Source organism: Neomonachus schauinslandi, chromosome 6 (genome assembly GCF_002201575.2).
Source record: "Neomonachus schauinslandi chromosome 6, ASM220157v2, whole genome shotgun sequence".
NCBI lineage: Eukaryota > Metazoa > Chordata > Mammalia > Carnivora > Phocidae > Neomonachus > Neomonachus schauinslandi.
The window spans coordinates 27,219,890-27,243,624 of record NC_058408.1 but is presented as its reverse complement, the minus strand read 5'-3'; the positions used below and the strand labels follow the sequence as shown (position 1 = coordinate 27,243,624).

General features: G+C 38.6%; 1 protein-coding gene across 3 annotated transcripts in view; it reads right to left on the bottom strand.

The window, feature by feature from the left end:
* Positions 1 to 23,735, bottom strand: part of KDM5B (lysine demethylase 5B) — a 78,128-nt gene that overhangs the window by 11,699 nt on the left and 42,694 nt on the right. For all 3 annotated transcript variants that reach the window (XM_021682708.2, XM_021682709.1, XM_044915916.1), the window contains 14 exons: positions 22,309 to 22,467; positions 21,752 to 21,871; positions 20,133 to 20,291; positions 18,486 to 18,667; positions 17,075 to 17,237; positions 13,290 to 13,409; positions 12,062 to 12,256; positions 8,062 to 8,243; positions 7,781 to 7,905; positions 6,280 to 6,430; positions 6,009 to 6,123; positions 5,019 to 5,374; positions 3,833 to 3,971; positions 455 to 634 (listed from right to left, as the gene is read on the bottom strand). In XM_021682708.2, coding sequence (XP_021538383.1) covers positions 455 to 634; positions 3,833 to 3,971; positions 5,019 to 5,374; positions 6,009 to 6,123; positions 6,280 to 6,430; positions 7,781 to 7,905; positions 8,062 to 8,243; positions 12,062 to 12,256; positions 13,290 to 13,409; positions 17,075 to 17,237; positions 18,486 to 18,667; positions 20,133 to 20,291; positions 21,752 to 21,871; positions 22,309 to 22,467 — 2,346 coding nt within the window. The remainder of the gene's footprint in view (positions 1 to 454; positions 635 to 3,832; positions 3,972 to 5,018; positions 5,375 to 6,008; positions 6,124 to 6,279; positions 6,431 to 7,780; positions 7,906 to 8,061; positions 8,244 to 12,061; positions 12,257 to 13,289; positions 13,410 to 17,074; positions 17,238 to 18,485; positions 18,668 to 20,132; positions 20,292 to 21,751; positions 21,872 to 22,308; positions 22,468 to 23,735) is intronic.

Genomic DNA, 23,735 nt, shown 5'->3' with positions numbered 1-23,735 from the left:
ATTGACTTTGATTATAGATTGGGTGAAACCGTAAGTTCAATGTGATATACACCAATTCCAGTCATAATGTACAACCGGTATCAGCTTACAAAAAATACACAAAGCGCAACTCTAGCACTTCATGAGAGGTGGAGAAGATCATTTACCAGGCTTATTAAATGCAAATGGTGCAGCATGGCCAAGGTTAAAAAAAAGTCCAATTTCAACCCAGACTGAGGAACTTCAATGAGAAAAATGTTCTTCTTTAGATATTGAATGCTATCCCTAAATGTATCCAGGTAACACTTAAAGGTTATTTCACTGGCAGTTCAGAAGAATTTCCCTGGCTCTACTGAAAAAAATAACTCCCAGAATGTAGAGCAGTCAGCGACGCCACCTTTGTGAGGGAAGGGACTGCATGTTCTACAAGCTAAGAGATCCTAAGGTCTTGTAGATGGGCTGGTTGCAAACTTACCTCTAAGAGAGAATATGAAGAATTCTCAGTCAAGAATGTATTAGCAGCACATTCCTTCCAAGCCTGAACCTCAGCTACTAGTAATTCCAGTCTTGGTAAAGAATTTAGATGTACTGGGATAGATCGGCCTCGGGTAACAAGTTCTATGAGCGTGTCTAACACTGGCACACGTCCTCCAACCTAACGAGTCAAGAGAAATTGTAACAACTTAGAAAAAAGAGTACTTCTCTGCAAAGTGGGAAAAGCACAATTCAGAGTAGACCTACTCCATTATTTCAACATGTTAATTTCATAGAGATGGACAAAATTTGCCAGCTGACCAATGATAGTGGGGATGTGGGTGACATGTCTTCCTTCACTTAACAAATACTTTAAAAGAACCTAGTTTGTGCTAGTCCCCAAGGATACAACTATGAACAGGACATACACTGTGATCTCTGTTGACTTTTTATGCCCTTCTAAATTCACTTGTCATCTTGATCCCTATAGATAGCTTGAAAAAAATTAAAGAGAAATGTAGATTTGCAATAACTCAAAAGGTTTTCACACTGACTTACGTTAACAAAAGCAACAATATTTTACTCCAACCCACCCAATGATGAAGTAACTCAGTATAAATTATTCAGAAAACTAAAATGAGGAAAAAGTCCCACTGGTTCTCAAACTTTCATATGCATTAAGAATAATCTGGAATGCTTATTTAAACAAGTTTCCTGGGCCCCACCCCCAGATATTCTGATTCAGGTCACCAGGGAAGAATCCATGAATTTACATTTCTTAACAAGTTTCCAGATGATGCTGATGCTTTTGGTACTGGGACCACATTTAAGGTGCGGACTAGATAAACAACCAGAAGGGAAATTTTTGGGGAAATTGGGGAAAACTGAATATAGACTAGGAACTTGATGTTTCACTCCTTTGGTATTTATTCTTACAGGATTGGAACTGTAAGTGTGTAAATGTTCTGCTAGACACTTAAAGTGACTCACAAAATACATGCTGTCTTTAATATTTAATTTAGAAATAAATGGAATGCTACCTATGTGTAAAGCAGAATACTGAGTAACATTGTAAAATACATAATCCACTAAATATGAAGAGGCTCCTTGTTGTTAGTCACATCTCTCCATTAGTCCTTAAGTATATGATGCAAGTAAAGGCCAGGCTATTATTTCAGGAATGGAGCAAAACTTGCTTTTTGTCCTTGTGGGCACTATTGAAAACAAAGTACTAAGTAGTATACACATTACAAAATATAAATAGAGCAAGCCTACCCAGAAATATGTCCTCTTTCTGACTTCACATGCTCATCTCTCCTTATTGCAATGACCTCACCTTGCCTTTCTGGCTGCCAACAATCATAAGTAAAAAGGGGGACTGTGATTAAAACTAATCAACTATAGTTCCAACCATCATTAACAAGAGCCTGCATCTAAAACTCCCATTAAGGAAGTTTATGTACACAGTAAATACTTCCCTTGGTTTTTTCTTTGGCTAGCTGGGGTCACCCCTTAATTGAGTAATAATATTTATCAAACAACAGCATATTCTCTCTTCCCTTTTAACTAGAACTGATGACCAGATGTTTTGTTGCAAACATCTGGCCAAATCTGCCTGGTCTGGCATTTCTTGTTAGCAAAATTAATCAATTAGCATGACTTAAAATTAGACAAATATTCAGAAAACCAGATAGTATTTTTTATTCTTGGCATCTGATGGCTTCAACAAAACAGAACTTGAGACTCAAGAATGAGATAAATTTTTAAAAACCTAGCACACATTAAATAATTCAAAGATCTTTTTTTCTCAATAGGTCCATAAGACCTACTGATTTACAAAGATTATGAAGATAAAGGAAGACACTCCCCACCAACCACTTTTCAAATGAAGTTATCCAGCTGCAATTGTGTAAATCACAGAATGCCTTTTGTCTGTACCTTAATAATGCTACAAGTGAATTTAACTCTTTTTTATTTAATTTTTTTTTAAAGATTTTATTTATTTATTTGACAGAGAGAATGAGACAGAGAGAGAGCAAGAGAGGGGGGGAGGATCAGAGGGAGAAGCAGACTCCCCGCTGAGCAGGGAGCCCGACGCGGGGCTCGATCCCAGGACCCCGGGTTGATGACCTGAGCCGAAGGCAGACGCTCAACCGACTGAGCCACCCAGGAGCCCCTGAATCTAACTCTTTTTTAACGTATAGGCAAGTCATTAAGTATGACATCAAACACAGGACCATATATACTTAGTGCTAATTACTTTGGAACTTGTTAAGTTTCATTTCTTTTGTAGGGGTAGGGAGGCACTTTAAGTCACTACTTGGTGAGGGGTACCTGGGTGGCTCAGTTGGTTAAGCAACTGCCTTTGGCTCAGGTCATGATTCTGGAGTCCCAGGATCAAGTCCTGCATCAGGATCCCTGCTCAGCAGGGAGTCCGTTCTCCCTCTAACCCTCTGTCTCATGCTCTCTCTCTTTCTTATTCTCTCTCTCACAAATAAATAAATAAAATCTTTAAATTAAAAAAAAAGTCACTACTTGGTGAAAAATTCTAGGCCCCAGCCTACTTTCGCCTTGTAATCATATAACCAGATTCATTACATCTGCTACTCTTGATTGTCTGTACTTGAAGTTGTTAAAAAGCCAACAAGAGACAACTGTACTCAAAGATCAGAAACTACCTTTCCCCCACAACTTCCATTTTTAGCTTTCTCTTCGATCCTTTTTTTTTAAGATTTTATTTATTTATTTGACAGAGAGAGAGAGCGCATGCACAAGTAGGCAGAGCAGTAGGCAGAGGGAGAGGGAGGGAGAAGCAGGCTCTCCGCTGAGCAGGGAGCCCAACGCAGGGCTCAATCCCAGGACCCTGGGATCATGACCAAGCTGAAGGCAGACGCTTAACCGACTGAGCCACTCAGGCGCCCATACTTTATCTTTAATCCTTAACCAAGTACTCAAGTTTGTTAAGAAGATCCCAAGCTCCCAGAAAAAGTTGGTTGAATTATCTAAACTTTATTGAGCCAACTGGTCAGGACAATAGATGGGTAAGTACATTTACATAAGGTTGAATAAATTATTAATCTGGCCAACCGAAAAGACTGAATCTGTATGGTGAAATCCAATGTAGTACCCTTTATTAAATTATTACTCTTCATAGATGCACTTATACACTCAAGACATTTTTTTCTTTTTTCTTTTCTTTTATTTATTTGATGGAGAAAGAGAGCACAAGCAGGGAGAGGGAGAAGCAGGCTCCCCGCTAAGCAGAGAGCCTGATGTGGGGCTCCATCCCAAGGCCCTGGGATCATGACCTGAGCCAAAGGCAGATGCTTAACCGACTGAGGCACCCAGGCACCCCGAGACATTTTTTTCTTAAACCAACCTGCAGGGCCTCCACATCCTGAAGCCAGTCCCTGGCTCTCTGCACTGAGTCTTTCAGAGCTGCACCATTTGGCAGATATGCGGGGATCTCCTCAATTTCCTTAACTGCTGTAGCAAGGCTGTTCAATGAATGCCGAGGTCTACAAAAATGAAATATAAGAACTACTTAACATTTTATATGGTGGTTCATTTTTCTTAAGGTTTACTAAATAAATTAGAAAAACCATTTCAAAAGAAATTCAGTATAGCAAATAAATTTTTTTCAAATGTCAATAACTACTAGATATCAAATTGAGTTTCAAATGTCTGCATAAAACTTAAGAGCATCTAAGATAAAGGAAATGACCCAGTGAAACATTTAAGTTTTACTTATCCCTGATTCTTTGCTGCTATAACCACAAACTTTTCATTTGCATTAGGTAACTTAATGATAATTTACTGTGTTGAACTACATACACTGTCAAGATTCATACCGTTTCACTAAGAAAATTTAAATTCTCTAGGGTATCAACATACCAAAAGCATAGTATCAAAAAATATGCTCTCTGCTCAATGACCACTATTTTAGGATTACAAAAGAATGTCTGTAACCATGTATTTTTTTTCTTGTACTCTATGTTATCAACTGGACCAATGAAGATCTGTTAGACAGAAAGCAAAATTAGGGAGGGGTGATCTTTCTCCCCTCAGATGGTTTACTTGAGTCCAATCAAATCTCTCTCACACGGGTAAGGTGTCCTGAATTACTAAAGAACAGCAAAAATGTACATTCCTATTCCTGTTGGTAATTACTGGCACTATCTTCATTTTACAGAACGGTCTCAGTAAGACTCCTTGGGAACTTATTTATTAACTGTGGGTTTAAATAGTTTTTCACTTTTTTGTAAAACTTTTTCTTCTCTCAAAGATGGTATTATTGGGGCCCAAAGAAATTTCATTAAAACAACTCTAGAAAAGGCAATTCCATTTGAATCATTCCTTTTTCAATCAGTAAAGAAAAAAGAAAATTAATACTCTTTTACTCAAGTTCCAAAGCAGCCCCAACATCTCAACTATTTCTACATGTATTCTACATGTACAGCTGCAGCTTTTGAACATCGGTCACATGCCAATCACTGTGCTCTACTGCTCTAAGATGAACATATTACCCAACCTTCCCCGAGAGAGAGGTGAGTTTGCTTTTTTACCTGGCCTTGAGAAGACTCTTGGCTTTGTCATCCCAGTGCTCTGACACTGTAAGCAGTTCCTGAAGCCGGGCCATTGCTTTCTCCACTGCTGAATATGGGGCCAGACCCACCCCTAGGTCTATGAGACGTCTCATATCATCTAATGTAAGGGAGCTGGGGTCTAGGCAAGCTTGCTGCACCTCTTCTAGCCAACGGGCCTGCTCCAGACGAATACGCATCTCAGCAAGCTGTGGAAGTTCAACATCAAATTCAAAGCTGACATCTAGCAAGTCTTGCAGCTCTGCAGCACTGGGCATTTCCTCAGAGAGCAATTTCTGGCTATGCTGTTGGAAATCTTCTACACGATTCAAGAGATCCTAAAAAAACACAGGTTGTTGTATCAAAATAGTAATTTCAGTAACTGGATTCTTTAGAATCTTCAATACATATTCAATGTGACTCTTCCATCTCATAGGATTTTAGCAATAGTATGGGCAAATGAGATAATATATAAGCCAAATGACAGCTAAAAGAAGTGACTATAACAGACCTTTTACCAACTGCAAGGAGTAGCAGGTGGTTACTTTTAAGGTAAAAATTTCCAACTTTATCTCTCCTTTGTAGGCCTGTTATAATCCCTTTATACACACACACACACACACACCACTCAGTGGATTATAAAAACATCTGCAGGGCGCCTGCATGGCTCAGTTGGTTGAGCGACTGCCTTCGGCTCAGGTCATTATCCTGGAGTCCCGGGATCGAGTCCCGCATCGGGCTCCCTGTTCAGCAGGCAGTCTGCTTTTCCCTCTGACCCTCCCTTCTCTCATGCTCTCTATCTCATTCTCTCTCAAATAAATAAATAAAATCTTTAAAAAAAAAACAACAAAATAAAACATCTGCAAATAAATGTACAAATTAACCACCCAAGATGACTTAATCACGTCAACTGAATTTATTTACAAACTAGAGGATTACCAAAGTGCTTCCCCACACATCCCTAAGTGTTACCTTTAGCAAAGGTGTTTGACTAAGGACACATGGAAGCGCATACAGCTGTGTCACAAACTGTCGGAGCTCATTCACTGTCAATTGATTTTGGGATTTTCCTCCACCAGATCGGTATCTATAAAGACAAAGTCCCAAAGAAGCCATGAGAATATGATATATTCACCATTCTCAGATTCAATGTCACAGGAATACTGAACAGAAGGAAAAACTACTCACAACAGGTTCCCAAGTTTAGTCACCAAAGAGTCCAAACTGAAACGGAAGTACATACCTAGTTTGCCTTTTGCCATTAAGCAGCTGCTGTGCAACAGAAGCACACTTCTCTGCATCCTGTGTGACTAAGCGAAGGTGACGCAAAAGATCATTGTCTGGGAATTTCTTCATTTCAGATTCTTCAATTAAAGCCTTAAAGCTGACAAGGCCTAGGAATAAAGAAAAGGTCATTTTTTCTGTGATCATTACGTTTATTAGGAGTGGTATGAAATACAAAAGGAGAGTTTGCTTTTATATTTGCAATGTTTTAAATCATTAATAAATTTGTTCATTTAAGGGATGCCTGGGTGGCTCAGTTGGTTAAGCGTCTGCCTTCGGCTCAGGTCATGATTCCAAGGTCCTGGAATCGAGTCCCGCATCAGGCTCCTTGCTCAGCGGGGAGCCTGCTTCTCCCTCTCTCTCTGCTGCTCCCCCTGCTTGTGCTCTCTCTCTCTGACAAATAAATAAATAAAATCTTAAATTTGCTCATTTAATTTTTATTTTTTGGCTAAGGGTAGAGTGTTTTATTTTTATTTTTTAAGTTTTATTTTATTTTTAAATAATTTCTATACCCAATGTGGGGCTCGAACTCATGACCCTAAGATCAAGAGTCGCATGCTCCTCCAACTGAGCCAGCCAGGAGCCCCTTTAGAGTGTTTTAAACACAAGTGCCTAGAGCTGCTCTTCAGTGTGGAAATGTTTCAGGGGCACCTGAGTGGCTCTGTCGTTAAGCGTCTGCCTTCGGCTTAAGTCATGATCCCAGGGTCCTGGGATTGAGCCCTGCATCGGGCTCCCTGCTCGGCAGGAAGCCTGCTTCTCCCTCTCCCACTCTCCCTGCTTTTGTTCCCTCTCTTGCGGTCTCTCTCTGTCAAATAAATAAATAACTTTTAAAAATCTTTAAAAAAAATATTTAAAAAAATGTGGAAATGTTTCAGAGATGGAAAACAATGGACTTGTCAAAACAAGGCAAATGTAGATCTCTCATTGTTGCATAGACCAGTCCTTTCTCCTGCACTTTGTAAGTGATGGGAAAGGAAGTTGTGACTTTCAAGGTAATAACAAGAGACAGAAACTGTGACTTTGATTAGCACTGAAAAGTGATAAACCAGAAACTCCTAATTTAATAACATGCTTCCTTTGTGTTGGGGGTTGGTGGATTATATTAATTTAAAAAAAACTTTTAAAAATGTTTTTCTAAGGTTCCATATAAAATGTGAAATATTTTTGTTTCTGAGACAAGAGGTGTAAAGGTTATTCCGTTTCCTAACAATACGATCTTTGTTAAAAACATGATCTTGTACAATTCATCTATCAAGATTTTCCTCTAAGGGCATCTGCCTAATCCACTCATGGCTTTAAAACTTTCTCTGCTTACACTCCATAAATCTGGTTAAACAGGGGAACTAAACAAGGACAAAGTCAGGTTATTTCAAGTCATCTGTTCATTGATAACTATGTTGGCTACATTACAATCAGTCCCAATTTGCCAATCAGCAAGCTACATTTTGTATAACACATACTTTTCTTTTTGTTAATCTTTGCCTCCAAAGCTTCATTCACATTCAGGGCCCATTCATTGTAAGACTCTGCTCGAAGCTTCAGTGCATTCATCATGGGGTAGAGATCATCCAGAGTGTATCTATACCTGGAAACAGAATAGCAGACTTAGTTTTGAGATATCTAGGTTTGGAGAAAATCATACATTTTATATTCAGTATTTCAATCCTAGAACAGAAATGTCACTGAGCTTTCATTAAGGATTTAGGGTTTTCCATAGAAAAAGACCATTCTTCCTACTCACCTCAGTTTATATTTATAAGGAGGACAGGAACACAATTCTTTTACATGATGGAGGCAAACAAGCAGGCCAGGTTTACAAGAACAGGAGATGGCAGACATGAAGCATGTGGTTTTACATTTTATACACTGACGCTCATCATCTGGCAACAGCTCAAAATCCATTCTTTCCGAATCAATTACTCCCTAGAATAAAGTGTACTTTAGAGATCTCCAAAGGATAATATAATCCACCAACCCCCAACACAAACACGTAATAGCTGAGTTTTAAAATTAAAAAAAAAAAAGGGAGTAGGGGCAGCCTGACCAAAACAGAAGTGCGTGATTAAAAATACGTAAAAGTAACAATGACCTAGCAAATATGGGCCAGGTAAACTACCTCACTTGTTTGGGAAGAACCTCTTTTTGGACAAGGTAGATCCTTATGTTTGGCCATTTTGATCAGAGTATGAAAACATTTATTAATAGGACTGTAAACTATTGAGATTTGCTCTTTATTCTACTCCAAATTGGCTCTACCCATAGTTTGGGTATAGATGAAAGGAGTAAGGGCGCCTGGGTGGCTCAGTCATTAAGCGTCTGCCTTCGGCTCAGGTCATGATCCCAGGGTCCTGGGATCGAGCCCCGCGTCAGGGTCCTGGGATCGAGCCCCGCGTCAGGCTCCCTGCTCCGTGGGAAGCCTGCTTCTCCCTCTCCCACTCCCCCTGCTTGTGTTCCTGCTCTCGCTATCTCTTTGTCAAATAAATACATAAAATCTTTAAAAAAAAAAAAAAAAAAAAGAAAGGAGTAAAAGAAATGTATATACTTTGTATTTCAGAGGAAATATTATACAGGACGTCAGATTAATACCGGTAGCTAGAGAATCCATAAAAAGAACAAAAGTAAATAAAAAGGAAAGAAGATGAAAAGACTATCATGAAAGGATTATTGATGGGAAGATGCTGAATAGTCAATTAGCTTTCACATGCAAAGTTACCTAAAGGGATATTATTTATCTGAAAATGTTAGAAATATATACAAGACACTAAAGCCATAATAAATCATTTCCTAATTGAAACAGTGTCAAGAAAAATGAGGTCTTAAAAAGTAAGTTTCAACTGCAGTTTGTAACACCTAGAGAGCCCTCCCTACAATATACCTTTTGTCACTGAAAGATCAAGCTCCGACCACCTTTTTTCCTTATCCAAAACTGGATCCAAATTCAACCATGAGAATGCCAGAATCTGATTAAGTCAATTTATGAACCATCTGTTTTATTCTGACCACTTCACTTCCTGCTGATTACATGGACCAACAAAGACAGAGGAGAGTAAGAAAACCCCTAATGAATGAATTTTGGTTTTAAACCGGAACTGATCAGGGATGCCTGGGTGGCTCAGTTGGTTAAGCCTCTGCCTTTGGCTCAGGTCATGGTCCCAGGGTTCTGGGATCGACTCCTGCATTGGGCTCCTTGCTCAGAGGGGAGCCTACTTCTCCCTCTCCCTCTACCTGCCACTCCCCCTATTTGGCTCTCTCACTCTCTCTCTCTCTGACAAATAAAATCTAAAAATAAATAAATAAATAAACTGGAACTGATCATTAAAAAGGACTTCGAGATAAAAATGGTTGCAGGGTGCCTGGGTGGCTTAGTTGGTTAAGCGACTGCCTTCGGCTCAGGTCATGATCCTGGAGTCCCAGGATCGAGTCCCGCATCGGGCTCCCTGCTCGGCGGGGAGTCTGCTTCTCCCTCTGACCCTCCCCCCTCTCATGTGCTCTCTCTCTCTCATTCTCTCTCTCTCAAATAAATAAATAAAATCTTTAAAAAAAAAAATGGTTGCAATTTTTACTTAAAATGAGATTAAGGACCAACTTTATGGATCTTAGTTGAGAATGAATCATATACAGTTCGCCCAATTTTAATTTGTCAGTTTCCATATCTGGAAAAAAAAATGTAAATTCTCAAAGTTCCACAAATGAGTTACCATTATTTATTTATTTATTTTTAAAGATTTTGTTTATTTATTTGACAGAGAGAGACACAGCGAGAAAGGGAACACAAGCAGGGGGAGTAGGAGAGGGAGAAGCAGACTTCCCACCGAGCAGGGAGCCCAATGTGGGGCCCGATCCCAGGACCCTGGGATCATGACCTAAGCCGAAGGCAGACGCTTAACGACTGAGCCACCGAGTTACCATTATTGATGTAAGACCTTAGTAAGGCACTTAAACCCTCTGGGCATTGTTTTCCCTAACTGTAAAATATCAGGGGAAGGTGAATAAGCTTGCTGTTGGTCCATAACAGGCTTCAGAGAGCCAACACTCAAGGATTCTATCTAAAAAGTCACATAAAAAAAAAAAGTTAATGTGACTATTTGCAGATACCACTGTCCCAAAACAATCTAAAAAAGGCCAATAGAACAACTGAGTTTAGCAAGGTTGCAGGACATAAAAAGTCAATATACAGAAATCAATTATATTTATAAATACTAGCAATAAACCGTTTGAAATAAAAAAATTTTAAGGTATCATTTATAATAATATCAAAAACCGGGCGCCTGGGTGGCTCAGTTGGTTAAGCGACTGCCTTCGGCTCAGGTCATGATCCTGGAGTCCAGGGATCGAGTCCCGCATCAGGCTCCCTGCTCAGCAGGGAGTCTGCTTCTCCCTCTGACCCTCCCCCTCTCATGTGCTCTCTCTCTCATTCTCTCTCTCAAATAAATAAATAAAATCTTTAAAAAAAAAAAAAAAACCAAAGTACATCGTTTTAAACCCAAGAAAATATGTGTAAGATCTGTGTGCTGCAATCTACAAAATAATGAAAGAACTCAAGAAGACCTAAATAAATGGTTCATATACTATGTCCATGAATTGGAAGACTTAACATTATTAAGATATCAATTCTCCCAACTATATTCATGGATTTAATGGCGTCCCAATGAAATCCTAGCAAGATTTTTGGTAGAAATCTATAAGCCAATTCTCAAATTCATATGGAAAGCAAAGAAACTAAAATAGCCAAACCAATTTTTAAAATGAACAAAGTTGGAGGACTCACACTATCTCATTTCAAGACTTATTACAAAGTTAGAGTAATCAAAACCATATGGTTAAGAGCAAGAGAATAAATGCATAGGTTAAGAGAATAAAACAAAGTCTAGCAACAGACCCATATATATATATGTGGTGAACTGATTTCAAAACAAAGGTGCCAGGGCATTTCAATGGAAAAAGAATGTTATTCTCAAGAAATGGTGCTGGAACAATGAGAAATCCATATACAAAAAAAGTAATTTCAACCCACACCTTGCACCATAAATAAAAATTACCTGAGATGGATTAAAGATTTACATGTAAAACCTAAAACTAAAAATTCTAGAGGACTAACAGGAGAAGGTCTTTGTGACTTTGGGTTAGGTAAGATTTCTTAAGGACATAAAGACAAAGGGGTGTCTTAGTCGGTCAAACATCTGACTCGTCAGTTCAGGTTGTGATCTCAGGGTGGTGAGATCGAGGCCCACCTCAGCGGCGAGTCTGCTTCAGATTCTCTCCCTTTCCCTCTGCCCTCCCCCCCCACAAAAAAGATGCATAAAAGAAACTGCTTAATTGAACTTCATCAAAATAAAAAACTTCTGCTATTAGAAAGACAGTGATCTGAGACTGAAAAAATAAGCCACTGACTGGAAAAAATATTTGCAGAACACTTATCTGATAAAGGACTGGTATACAGAATGAATAGAAATCTCACAACAATCCAATAAAAAAGGGGGTGGGGGAAAATATCTGCACAGATAGTTCATCAACGAGATACATGTACAAAAAGTAAATATGTACATACATGATAGGATGTTCAGTAAGTGAGTGGCCCTTAGAGAAAATTAAAACCACAATGAGATATTAACACACATCTATCAGAATGGATCTTAAAGGAAATTAGCCTAAGAAAAGACTTTTTAAAATGGAATTAACATGTGTAAGAATTTTACTAAGTAATACCCAGAAACATGCAATTGGGATTCCAGAAACCTTACCAATTTACGGACAGTTTCTCTTAAAGCCTTCTCATCCTCAATCATAATGGCCATGTCTTTCTGAACAGTTGAAGCCACTACGACATCTAGTACATCAGCCTTGGAAGCCATCTTGCAAATCATCTCGTCATGGGAAAATACACAATAGCGGTGAAGCAAGCGATAATGCTCCACACACTGTCGGCCTAATGGTAGCTGTGTCAAAAGACAGAGGATAATACTTGACATTCACCTTTCTCCTTCCTATTTCCGAAGACTCCTGAGCATTATCAAATTACCAAAGATCATATTCTGGGTCATAATACATATATCAACCCTATAGCCAGATTCTAAGAGGCCTTGGGCCTTTTTTAATCTTTGCATCTCAAGGATCTGGCATATTAGGTACCTTAATTAAAAGGCAGTTTAAAAAACCCAATGTACGGTGGGTGGTGCCTGGCTGGCTCAGTCAAAAGAGTATGCAACTCCTGATCTTGGGATTGTGAGTTCCAGCCCCACAATGGGTGTGGAGATTAATTAAATAAATAAAGACATTTTTAAAAAACCCAATATATTAACAATGTATTAATGTCCAGAACAACATACAATCTAAATGGACATGTGAATTTATACATTTCCTGAAACAACTATGCTGAACTGGTGTAGTTAAACCTACTTCAGGGAACAATGATGCTCCAAACTACATAATGGAAAATAATTTTAGATACAGGTAGTACTATTCCTTAGTAAAGCACTGAAACAAGGTTATAATTCATTAGATTTAACATCACACACTTAAACTAAATCTTTTTATGTAAATGAAAAGTATTAATACTAATATAAAAATTCTACTTTATAACTAAAACCAAATACATCATTAAAAATTGCTGTGTTGTAGATAATTTAAGCTAGTGTTGTGTAGTCTTAAGATAGAACTCTTTGTTATGAGTTTGCAACAATACTGAATTTTGCCCAAAATGTAAATCAACACTCATTTATTCATCAAGCCAAACTTTTACAGAAGAAAAAATTATCAGCTGAACCGAGCAGTGTGCTTAGTTAGTACAGGCTTGATTTACAGTGTGGTGCCAAGTGCTTTATCCCACTGTGAATGGTAAACAATTTGTAGACCAGCCATTTGAGGAGCAACAGATTTAAGCACCACACATGAAAGCTTTTAAAGTATTATATGCCATTTCTGCAGGAAAACAATACATTTGAAAAGGCTCACTAAGTCATAATTACATACCCAATCAACAGTGCAGAAGTTAACAGCCTCAGCAAAATTAAAACCTTGATTAAAACCACTGTGGTAGGCTCTTGGAAATGTAATCACAAACTCCCCAGCACACTGATTAGTTCGGTAAACCTAAAGAGACAGAAATTGGGGATCTTTAGTGACATTCATGAAAGACAATCTGGACACAGACTATCAGATGATTCTCCAGAAAGAGAAGCTTTCTTCCAATTAAAAGTGAGCTAACAAAAAAGAATTACGGTAAAATAATCAGAGAGCTACTCAATTCTGCCACAAGATGGAGTAGCATCCCAGATTATGAGGGTTGATTAGTATCTGAACAGAAAACATGGCTTTTACTACAAAAATTTATCTATACTCAGGATTAGGACACATCTAAATAGAACTACAATTAAGAATATTCTAATATTATTATACCAAAACAGCATCTCCTACCACCAGTTAATGAAATTCCACTGTTCTTCCAAGTACGTCATCCCATAAAGAGATCTTGATTTAGGCCTCAAACTTCCCTCCCTCCAACAAGTCCCCTTTTCCCACCACCCGCTCAAAAAACATCTGTAGTAAGGCAGCAATCTCTTGGATATTAGCCTTAGCAACATTTTCCTGGATAGGTCTTAGGCAAGGGAAACAAGCAAAAATAAACTATTGCGACTACAGCAAGCTAAAAAGCTGTTGAACAGCAAAGGAAACCATCAATAAAAATGAAAAGGCAAAAAAAAAAAAAGAAAGGCAAGCTACTGAATGGGAGAAGACATCCGCAAGTGATACATCCAATAGGGGATTAATATCCAGAATAAAGAACTCCTACAACCCAACACCAAATAAATAAATAAATAATCCAATTAAAAAACAGACCTGAATAGACATGTTGCCAAAGAAGATAAACAGATGGCCAACAGGTACATGAAAAGATGCTCAACATCACTAATCATCAGGAAAATGCAAATCAAAACCACAGTGAGAGATCATCTCACATTAGAATGGCTAATATCAAAAAGACAAATAAGTCTTGGCGAGAATGTGGAAAAAGGGAACCTTTGTACACTGCAGGTGGGAATGTAAATTGGTGCAGCCACTGTGGAAATATGTGTTCAAGGCAGCAATATTTACAACAGCCAAGATATGGAAGTAACGTTAAGTGTCCACTGATAGATGAATGAATAAAGATGTGGTATAAATACGGAACGGAATATTACTCGGCCATTAAAAAAAGAAAGAAAGAAAGAAATCTTGCCATTCACAACAACATGGATGGACCCCAGAGAGTGATTATATTATGCTAAGTGAAATATGGCAAAGAAAAATACCATGATTTCTAAGTGGAATCTACCCCAACAAAACAAATAAACAAAACCAGAAACAGAGTAATAAACATAGAGAACAAACTGGCGGTTGCCAAAGGGGAGAGGGTGGGGGCATGGGCAGAAGGGGATTAAGGGGTACAAACTTCCAGTTATAAAAAAAAATAATAAAAATAAGTAAGTCTCAAGGACAAAAGTAGAGCATAGGAAATATAATCAATAATAACTCTGTATGGTGACAGATGATAACTACACTTACTGTGTTGAGCATTTCGCAATGTATAGAACTGTCAAATCACTATGATGTACAACTGAAACTAATGATCTATGTCAACTATACTTCAATGAAGTTTTAATTTAAAAAAACTATACTGCTCTAGGCACACAAATCCTCAGACTGAACTTATGAAATAAGAAAATTAAATATCTTTTCAATATATCTCTCTCCATCAGTGGTTGTCCAAAATGTAGTTCCCGGACTACCAGTATCAACACCAACTGGGAACTTGTTGAAAATGCAAATTCTCGGGCGCCTGGGTGGCTCAGTTGGTTAAGCGACTGCCTTCGGCTCAGGTCATGATCCTGGAGTCCCGGGATCGAGTCCCGCATCGGGCTCCCTGCTCAGCAGGGAGTCTGGTTCTCCCTCTCCCGCTCCCCCCTCTTGTGCTCTTTCTCTCTCTCACTCTCTCTCTCAAATAAATAAATAAAATCTTTAAAAAAAAAAAAAAGAAAATGCAAATTCTCGAGCACCACCCAGACCAACAGAACAAGAAATTCTGGGGGTGAAGATCGGCCACATGTGTTATAACCTGCATTCAGGGTTCAGATATAGTCAGAAATTTGAAGACCACTACCTACACCACATGAGCACAATCCCTTCTACTGGAGTACTCCCTCCACCCCAAATCTGCCAAAAATACTCCTTATCAGAGCTCCAAGTTTTAGTTCAAACGGTCATTACGGGTCCTTTCTAATTCTCCATAGAGTTAATGGGTCAGTCTCCTAGTTGATACCACTGTCAAACCACATCACCATGCCATTATCTGTATAAACATTATCTGCCTTTCCCCTTAAACTGTGAGTCCCCAAATGCACAGGTTCACTCATCTCTGTGGTCCAGAATCAAGCCCCAAAGGTTCCTCAATTTAATAACTGAGAACCATGGCCAGAGGTCCCATTTAAGGCAAGTTACTTACAACAAATCAGAAACATCAATCAATATGAGGGGGAAAAAAAAATCAATGTGGAAAATACCAATGAGGAGATGGTGGCATTTTTGTATTTACTGGTCATTATTTTCTAAGCTATTGTCCATGAATAATTTATTATCCCTCAAAAATCCTTTCCATCTGCCCCCATTTACCAGCCTGTGAGCCCCAAAGCATGAAATTTAGGTCACAGCAACATTAGGTATTCACTTTAGCACAGTAAATGTATCATTTACATTTGACTTAGCTAACTAAGATGGACCCCTCAACTTCATACATTTCAGTCTGGCCTCCCAAAATATCTTCAGAGCATTCTCCAATAGGAAGCCAGTATACAAATTTTGTATAGCAACCTCCCAGGCAACATCACCAACAGCACCTTTCAGTCTAGATACCCTTAAATCCAAGCTCAAGAGCCTGAAATTAATTTTCTCTTTAGGAGCACCTGGATGCCTCAGTTGGTTAAGCGGCTGCCTTTGGCTCAGGTCATGATCTCAGGGTCCTGAGATGGAGCCCCCCATGTTGGGGCTCCCCACTCACTGGGGAATCTGCTTCTCCCTCTCCCTCGGCTCCTCCCCCGCACTTGTGCGCTCTCTCTCTCTCAAATAAATAAATAAAATCTTAAAAGTAAAAAATAAATAAATAAATAAGCAAGCTTAATTAGGGGTGGAGGTATAATATAACCAATATCTACTAAGCATGTAAATCATTTCAGTTTATCATTCAAAATTAAGTTCATGTAGATTCCATAAATTATTTTTTAAGTATGGACAGAGTATGAAGGATTCTGACACTAGAGTTTAGATCTAATTGTAACAGAACCTAGACATTTTCATAGTAATTTATACAGACAAATAACATTAAGGTTTTTGTTTTGTTGCATTGAAAGATTGAAGTTATAAGGAAAAATTATAGTTTAGAAAGCCTAAATTAGATACTGAGAAAAAGAAAAGAAAGCATCACACATATTATTTGCAAAATATGGCTGCTTAGCAACCTAGTTATTAGCTGCAACAAATTAGTTTTTATGGTGTCTTGAGGATTCAGTCCTACTGGCTTATTGCAATATAGTATCAAATTCCACCTAACAGCTGTTTCTGCTATCCAGTTATGGTATGGAACACACATAACTAAAATCAACTTCATAAAAAACTGAGTAAACAGGGAAGAGAAGTGGTGAATTAAGCCTGAATACAAGAGGATTGACCCTGAGTAACCAGGGAAGAGAAGTGGTGAATTAAGCCTGAATACAAGAGGAACATACAGGCACTTCATGAGTCATCAGGGTATTGGGGTTCATGATGGTCACAAGCTGATGGAGAAGATCTGGTTGGGACACAAAGAGCTCTGGAGCTAGTTTCTTCATTACATTTTCTAGCTGCTCGGCAGCATACCCTGGGACTCCATACCAGGTTTTTGGCTCACCCCTGGAAAGAGATTGTAAAAATAAATCAATCTCAAGAAATACATAAACATGAAATTTCATTAGAAAAAAATCAGTCTGCAACACTAACACAAAATGGTTAACAAGTCATATTTTTCAGACCCTGCTTTGTAAGATTATGCTACAAAGGAATGTTTTAAGTGTCATTAGAAATGTGATCTGAACATATGTGATGCATTCTCCCCCTTCAAGTATGGAGTTTAAATACGAGACTTTCCATCTGAGGTCCCCCCTCCTCCCTCCCATTTTTATCTGACTTTTTAGAAAATGTAAATATCTAGAATTTTTAAAAATATAAGACATCATGTTAGCTACAGGATATGTGGTTACCACAATTTCTTATAGCAACTGACAAGGAATGGCAACTTTCCATCTTCCTTTTCCCTTGTCCATTCTGACAGGCGAGGTTAAATCAAACACTAATAAGGCAATTAGCATTTTCTAAAGAGCTCTTATTCTTCAAAGCACTTTAAGCTGTCAACCAATTAATCTGTAACATCCCTGTGAGGTATGGTAAATATAATCCTCATTTTACAGCTGGGAGCAATTGCCTAGGGAGGCAGAACTGATGCTCCACATATATTTCCCAACTCTCTTTCTTGTGGTACATCCTCAAATTCCTTGTGTGGGGATTTAAGTGAGTTACAGATCTTCAAATATTTCTGTACTTAGAAAAGCAAAGGAAATGGACGGGGTAAAAACAGATGTGAAAGAAGAAATGGCTTTGGCTAAAGAGTTTAAAAAGTAAAAAAGTCTGAATATCTGCACCCTGCCTCCATGCACTCATGCACGGATGAAGCCCATTCTACTATGTGTAACGATGCCAAAATGCAGCACAATAAACCAGAAGCTGGCAATCCCAAGGACCTGGAGGACACTCTGGGACCTATATTCCCCTACTCTTCCAAAAGGTATCTGGGCTGCCACTGCCACAGAATGGGATTTCTCCATAATAAAAGCAATGTTCAGTGCTTTTTAATCTTTCCATGAGTAAAGGCTTCTTTCACTAACAGCTGTCTATCCCCTCCCCAGAAACATGTTATACTTGAAAAATAGTGTGTGTGCAATTGTAGGGGATTTGTGGATTTCCTAGGATCCTTAAGAACCAGTGCCTTAACTTGTTAAGATGCCTGATTCAACAGTAGTGAAAAAACAGTTTGTTACTCTTTAGACACATTTAAAAAGTTTCCAGCCCAGCTTGCATACTATTCATAGGTTATGTGGAACTTACCAGTGCAGGTAGTTAATTGAATAGCTCCAGTGGTCTTCAATATGCCAACAGAATGAAGAAAAGCACATTCCCACATACAACCAAGGAAGTTTCATGCCACATATATCAGCAGTAATGTGAGCAAGGACAGACTGCTCCATCACTGGCATATTGTTCAAATTCCAGCCACTATCAAGATACTCCTAGAAAGGAAACAAAAAAGGTATAAAGATTTAGCTATACATGCTAACATTTTAGATTCTCGATGTTTCAAAAAGCTGGCTGAAAACAGTCTCCTTCAAAATGAGAGGGTTGGGGTCAGAGAAAAGGAGAGACCACTATGCTAACTTCTTAGATGCCCATAGATTACTTCTGCTCAGTTTTGAGCTTTATATAAATAGATTCATATAGTATATACTTTTGTATCTCTATAGTTAACCCCTTGTGTTGGCTATAGAGAAAATACACAGTATGAGTCCATTTATATTAAGTTCAAAAACAGGCAAACTAATCTATGGTGTTATAAGTCAGGAAAGTGGTTGTCCTGGGGGTGGTAGTAGTGGTTGTCTTGAGACAGGGAAGGTAGTGAAATAGGGAGGACAAAAGGCGAACTTCTGGGGTAAGGTCTGGTAATAACTGGTTATGTCTTAATTCTTGTTCTAGTGCTGGTTACATGGGTGTATTCAGTTTGTGAAAATTCATCAAGGTGTGCATATGATTACATACTTTTCTATGTATATGTTAGATTTCAAAAAGATCTAAAAAAAAAATCTGACTTCCTACTAGGATAGGAACAGAAACCTTCCTAGAAGTTTGCTATTATGGAAAATAATAGACTCATAAACAGTATAATTCAAAGATAAATTTAGGTCTGGTCCCAATCCCTCAAATTTTCTTCAGAAGGTAATACCACAGTTATAGAATGAAGGCAAAGGGAGGTTAAGTAATCTCCCCGTATCATCACAATGTAGTTGAACAGCTGGGACTAGAATTCTTCTGAGGGCTCTACTTTTCTTGAAATCATTAAAAATCTGGTAATCAGGAGTGCCTGGGTGGCTCATTCAGGTAAGTGTCCGACTCTTGGTTTTGACTCAGGTCATGATCTCATGAGTCCTGGGATCCTGACGAGAGCCCTGTGTCAGGCTTCCTGATCAGCGGGGAGTCTGCTTCTCTCTCTCCCTCTGCCTCTCTCCCCTGCTCGTGCTCGCTCACCCTCTCTCTCAAATAAAATTTTTAAAAAATCTGGTAATCAAAACTGTGCTGAAAGTAATCATAAATTATTTCAAGCCAACCAAATAGAATTTTAATTAATAATTCAAGTTCAGGGGCGCCTGGGTGGCTCAGTCTTTAAGCGTCTGCCTTCGGCTCAGGTCATGATCCCAGGGTTCTGGGATCGAGCCCCGCATCAGGCTTTCTGCTGCGCGGGAAGCCTGCCTCTCCCTCTCCCACTCCCCCTGCTTGTGCTCCCTTTCTCGCTGTGTCTCTCTCTGTCAAATAAAGAAATAAAATCTTTAAAAAAAAATAGTAATAATAATTCAAGTTCCAACTACATGTAGGTTTGCAGTAAGGCTATTAATCCTGTACTACGCCCTTTAGATAAGGATATACTGAACTATTAGGTTTAAACACAGGTCTCTGCTTGAAACAGAAGTGCCTCACAGAGCCTACCTCCTCCTCAGGTGAAAGTTTGATTTTCCCATCTCGGACAGGGAAGCCACTGCCAAATTCTTTTGAGGCAATATCGGCTCCATATTCTACTGTGACATCCTCTTCAATAGTGCTTACCAGTCGCCAAAATTCTTTCTCAACTAGTTCTGTGGGAACCATCTGGAAACAAAACAACAAGGAAGACAAAAAACTGAATTTTCAGACACTCACAAACTGCCCATGACCAATCTGAAGAAACCAGCTAAGTGACAGGAATCACAGGACAACACCCTAAGGAAAATTATATCCATAACGTTCCACAATTGATCCCAGGCAGTTTAGACATGTATATTATTTTCTAAAAGCAATTATATAACTAAAAAAGTAAGTACTGATTAAGAATTCATGTTCCTCTATCACCGACCTGGCCAGTACACTAAAAGGAAGTCAAGGAAAAAGCAAAATTCTGACAACCAAAACCTGGAGATGTTCTTGTGTGTGAGAAATGTAAATATATAACTTGGCTGACCATTATACAGTAATAGCTGTGTTTGAATGACACTTCATCCATCGAGATGTGTTCAAACACATTACCTGAGTCCATCCTTTCACTCTTTGCACTAGACCCGGCTAAGAATAACGCAGGCAACCATGATGAAAAAGACAGAGTGCAAAATATGAACACAAAGAGCAATTACTTTGCAGCAGCATGCAGTAGTACAGCGAGTCACCAGACTGCATGTCTAGGATCTGTTAATCTGATGCAAGTCTAGAGAAAGGTAACTTAAATGCCTTAAATATGCACACCACCAGGACTGGATAAGCAAACATACCGGGAAATCATACAATGGATGAGGGGGTCAAAGAACTGAAATTCAAATGCAGTATAACTTAAATTTAAGCCTCTTAAGTAAGCAAACATTTTAAGTAACTTAACAGCTTATGCTAGTGCTATCAGGGAAAAACAAGTTCACACATACATTGCTGGGTTCCCAGAAATGATACAGCCATTAAAGTGGGGGAAAAAATGGGTAAATACTCTCATCTGACCTCAGTGAGCACTCCGAGAAAATAATCCAACTAAAGAGGTCTACATGTGTGAAATGTCTGCCTTAGCACTTCGTTGGCAAGTGAGAAAAAACACAGCTTACATGTCCAGAATTAGGGCAGAAAACCATTTAATTCTGGTGGACTCACTTGACAGAATGTTAAATGCTGAATTAAATAGCCTTATGCTTCTAAGAGCATAAAGGAGAATTTAAAATGAACTCATCCTAAAGTTTATGATACTAACTTACAACAATATATAAATGTGTTCTCAATGCATAGGAGTCAGTCAATAAATTGTGAAGTTTTCTTTAAATTACATTTGTTGAACTGAAAGCATTCCTGATGATTTCCTTTATTAACATCCTGTTATTGCTGCTGTATGATCTGTGTAGAAAAGGTCATCTTTAGAGAAATCACAAGTGAAAAATCAGAATGCATTTTAACATATTGTGGAATTTCAATACCATTAAACAAATTAAAGGGGTTCACTGTGTATGATAATGTTTATCAAAAAAAAGTGCCAAGTGAAATTGTCTTCAGATTCTAAAAGTTATTAAAATCCCAAATCAAAGCAGTACGTATGTACATACGTGGACGGGCATGTTGAAATAATCAGATTTGAACGCATCTGCCATTTCCCCAAAAGTACGGAGGGTATAGTCCCTGGCTGCTTGTTCAAAGCCAAATGCTTCTTGTGGCTTACTACACTCCTGCCAAAAAGAAAAAAAAAAAAAAAAGTAAAAAGAATATTTTTATTTATAGATACATAGTTATATTTTATTGATATTATTTTTAAAGAACAGATTAGTAAAATTACGTATGCAGTGTTTAAAATATAAAAATGTCTGGATGGATATACATCAAAATAACTTGTCTAGCAATTATGAAATCATACTCTCTTTTAAGTCATTCAGTCTAAGAATTTTTACAAAGAACATGCAATGCTTTTTTAAATAAAAAAAAAACTTAAGTGTAGTTAAAAAATTTTTTTCTGCCTCTCACTGCCAAGACCTCCTTCCCAGTCAGGTCCAGCCCACTTTTTTTCATGAGCCTCACTGTCATACCAATTGCTAATCTAAAACCCAAAAGCAAACAAAAAATATTCTGAAGGAAATTTTCTAATGCTATCTCTGCCATTAATTCTTACCTGAGCCAAACACTTAGGACACCTCCAGTCTCCCTTAGGAACATCATGGAGAGGGGGAATAAGGCAAAAGGTGTGGTAACTGTCATCACAGCCATCACACAGGAGAAGCCGGTCTTCATCATTCCCACTGCCACATAAGAGGCAGACATACAGATCCACCTGCAGCAGTGAAAACAGGTACAGGACCAGGAGCGTGAGCTACATTCGATTTTGTTAAACTCTAAGAATGAAATGCATAGAGGCATAATCTAGTCTTTCCATCCTTCAAATGAAAATCAATCACCCCCCATAAGAGGTATTTTATTTTATTTTATTTTTTTAAAGATTTTATTTATTTATTTGACAGAGAGAGACACACACAGCGAGAGAGGGAACACAAGCAGGGGGAGTGGGAGAGGGAGAAGCAGGCTCCCCACTGAGCAGGGAGCCCGACACGGGGCTCGATCCCAGGACCCCAAGATCATGACCTGAGCTGAAGGCAGACGTTTAACGACTGAGCCACCCAGGTGCCCCAAGAGGTATTTTAAATAAAAATGCTTCACCTTTTAGAAGAGAGAACTTTACAATGCTTAATGCATTCCCAACACTAAAGTCTATCTCAAAACCTTTTCAGCTGTTTCTGTGTGTGTGTTTTAAGATTTCTTTATTTAGGGGTGCCTGCGTGGCTGAGTCAGTTAGCATCCAACTCTTGATTTTGGCTCAGGCCATGATCCCAGATCTCATGCCCCTCTCTCTTTTAAAAGAAAAAAAGAAAAAAAAAATGTATATATATATATGTTTGTTGGTTTATTTATTTATTTATTTATTTGAGAGAGAGAGAGAGAGAGTAGGCACGTGCGCATGCACGGGAGGGGCAGAGGGAGAAGAGAGAAAATTCCCAGCAGACTCTGGCTGAGCGGGTGGCCAGAAGTGGGGCTCCATCCCACAGCCCATGAGATCACGACCTGGGCCAAAATCAAGAGGCCTCTTCCTCCCCCAAGCTACACACTCAACTGAGTGTGCTGCCTAGGCGCCCCTCAGCTATGTGTTTTAATGTTTGTTACTAAGGTATTTAGCTTCTAGTAGCTTAGAGAATGATAATCTTCTGGAAAAAGAACATGTTTGGTAAATAAATTATCAGCTTAACCAAAAGTAGAACTTATAAAGAAAAAAAATCAATTTTGTCATGTTTAAAAGGAAAGAAAAGGGGGTGCCTGGGTGGCTCAGTTGGTTAAGCAACTGCCTTCGGCTCAGGTCATGATCCTGGAGTCCCAGGATCGAGTCCCGCATCGGGCTCCCTGCTCAGCAGGGAGTCTGCTTCTCCCTCTCCCGCTCCCCCTCTTGTGCTCTGTCTCTAAAATAAATAAATAAAATCTTTAAAAAAAAAAAAAAAGGGAAAAGAAAAGTGTTTAAGTTCATTAACCACATTAAATTACTTTATATTCTAA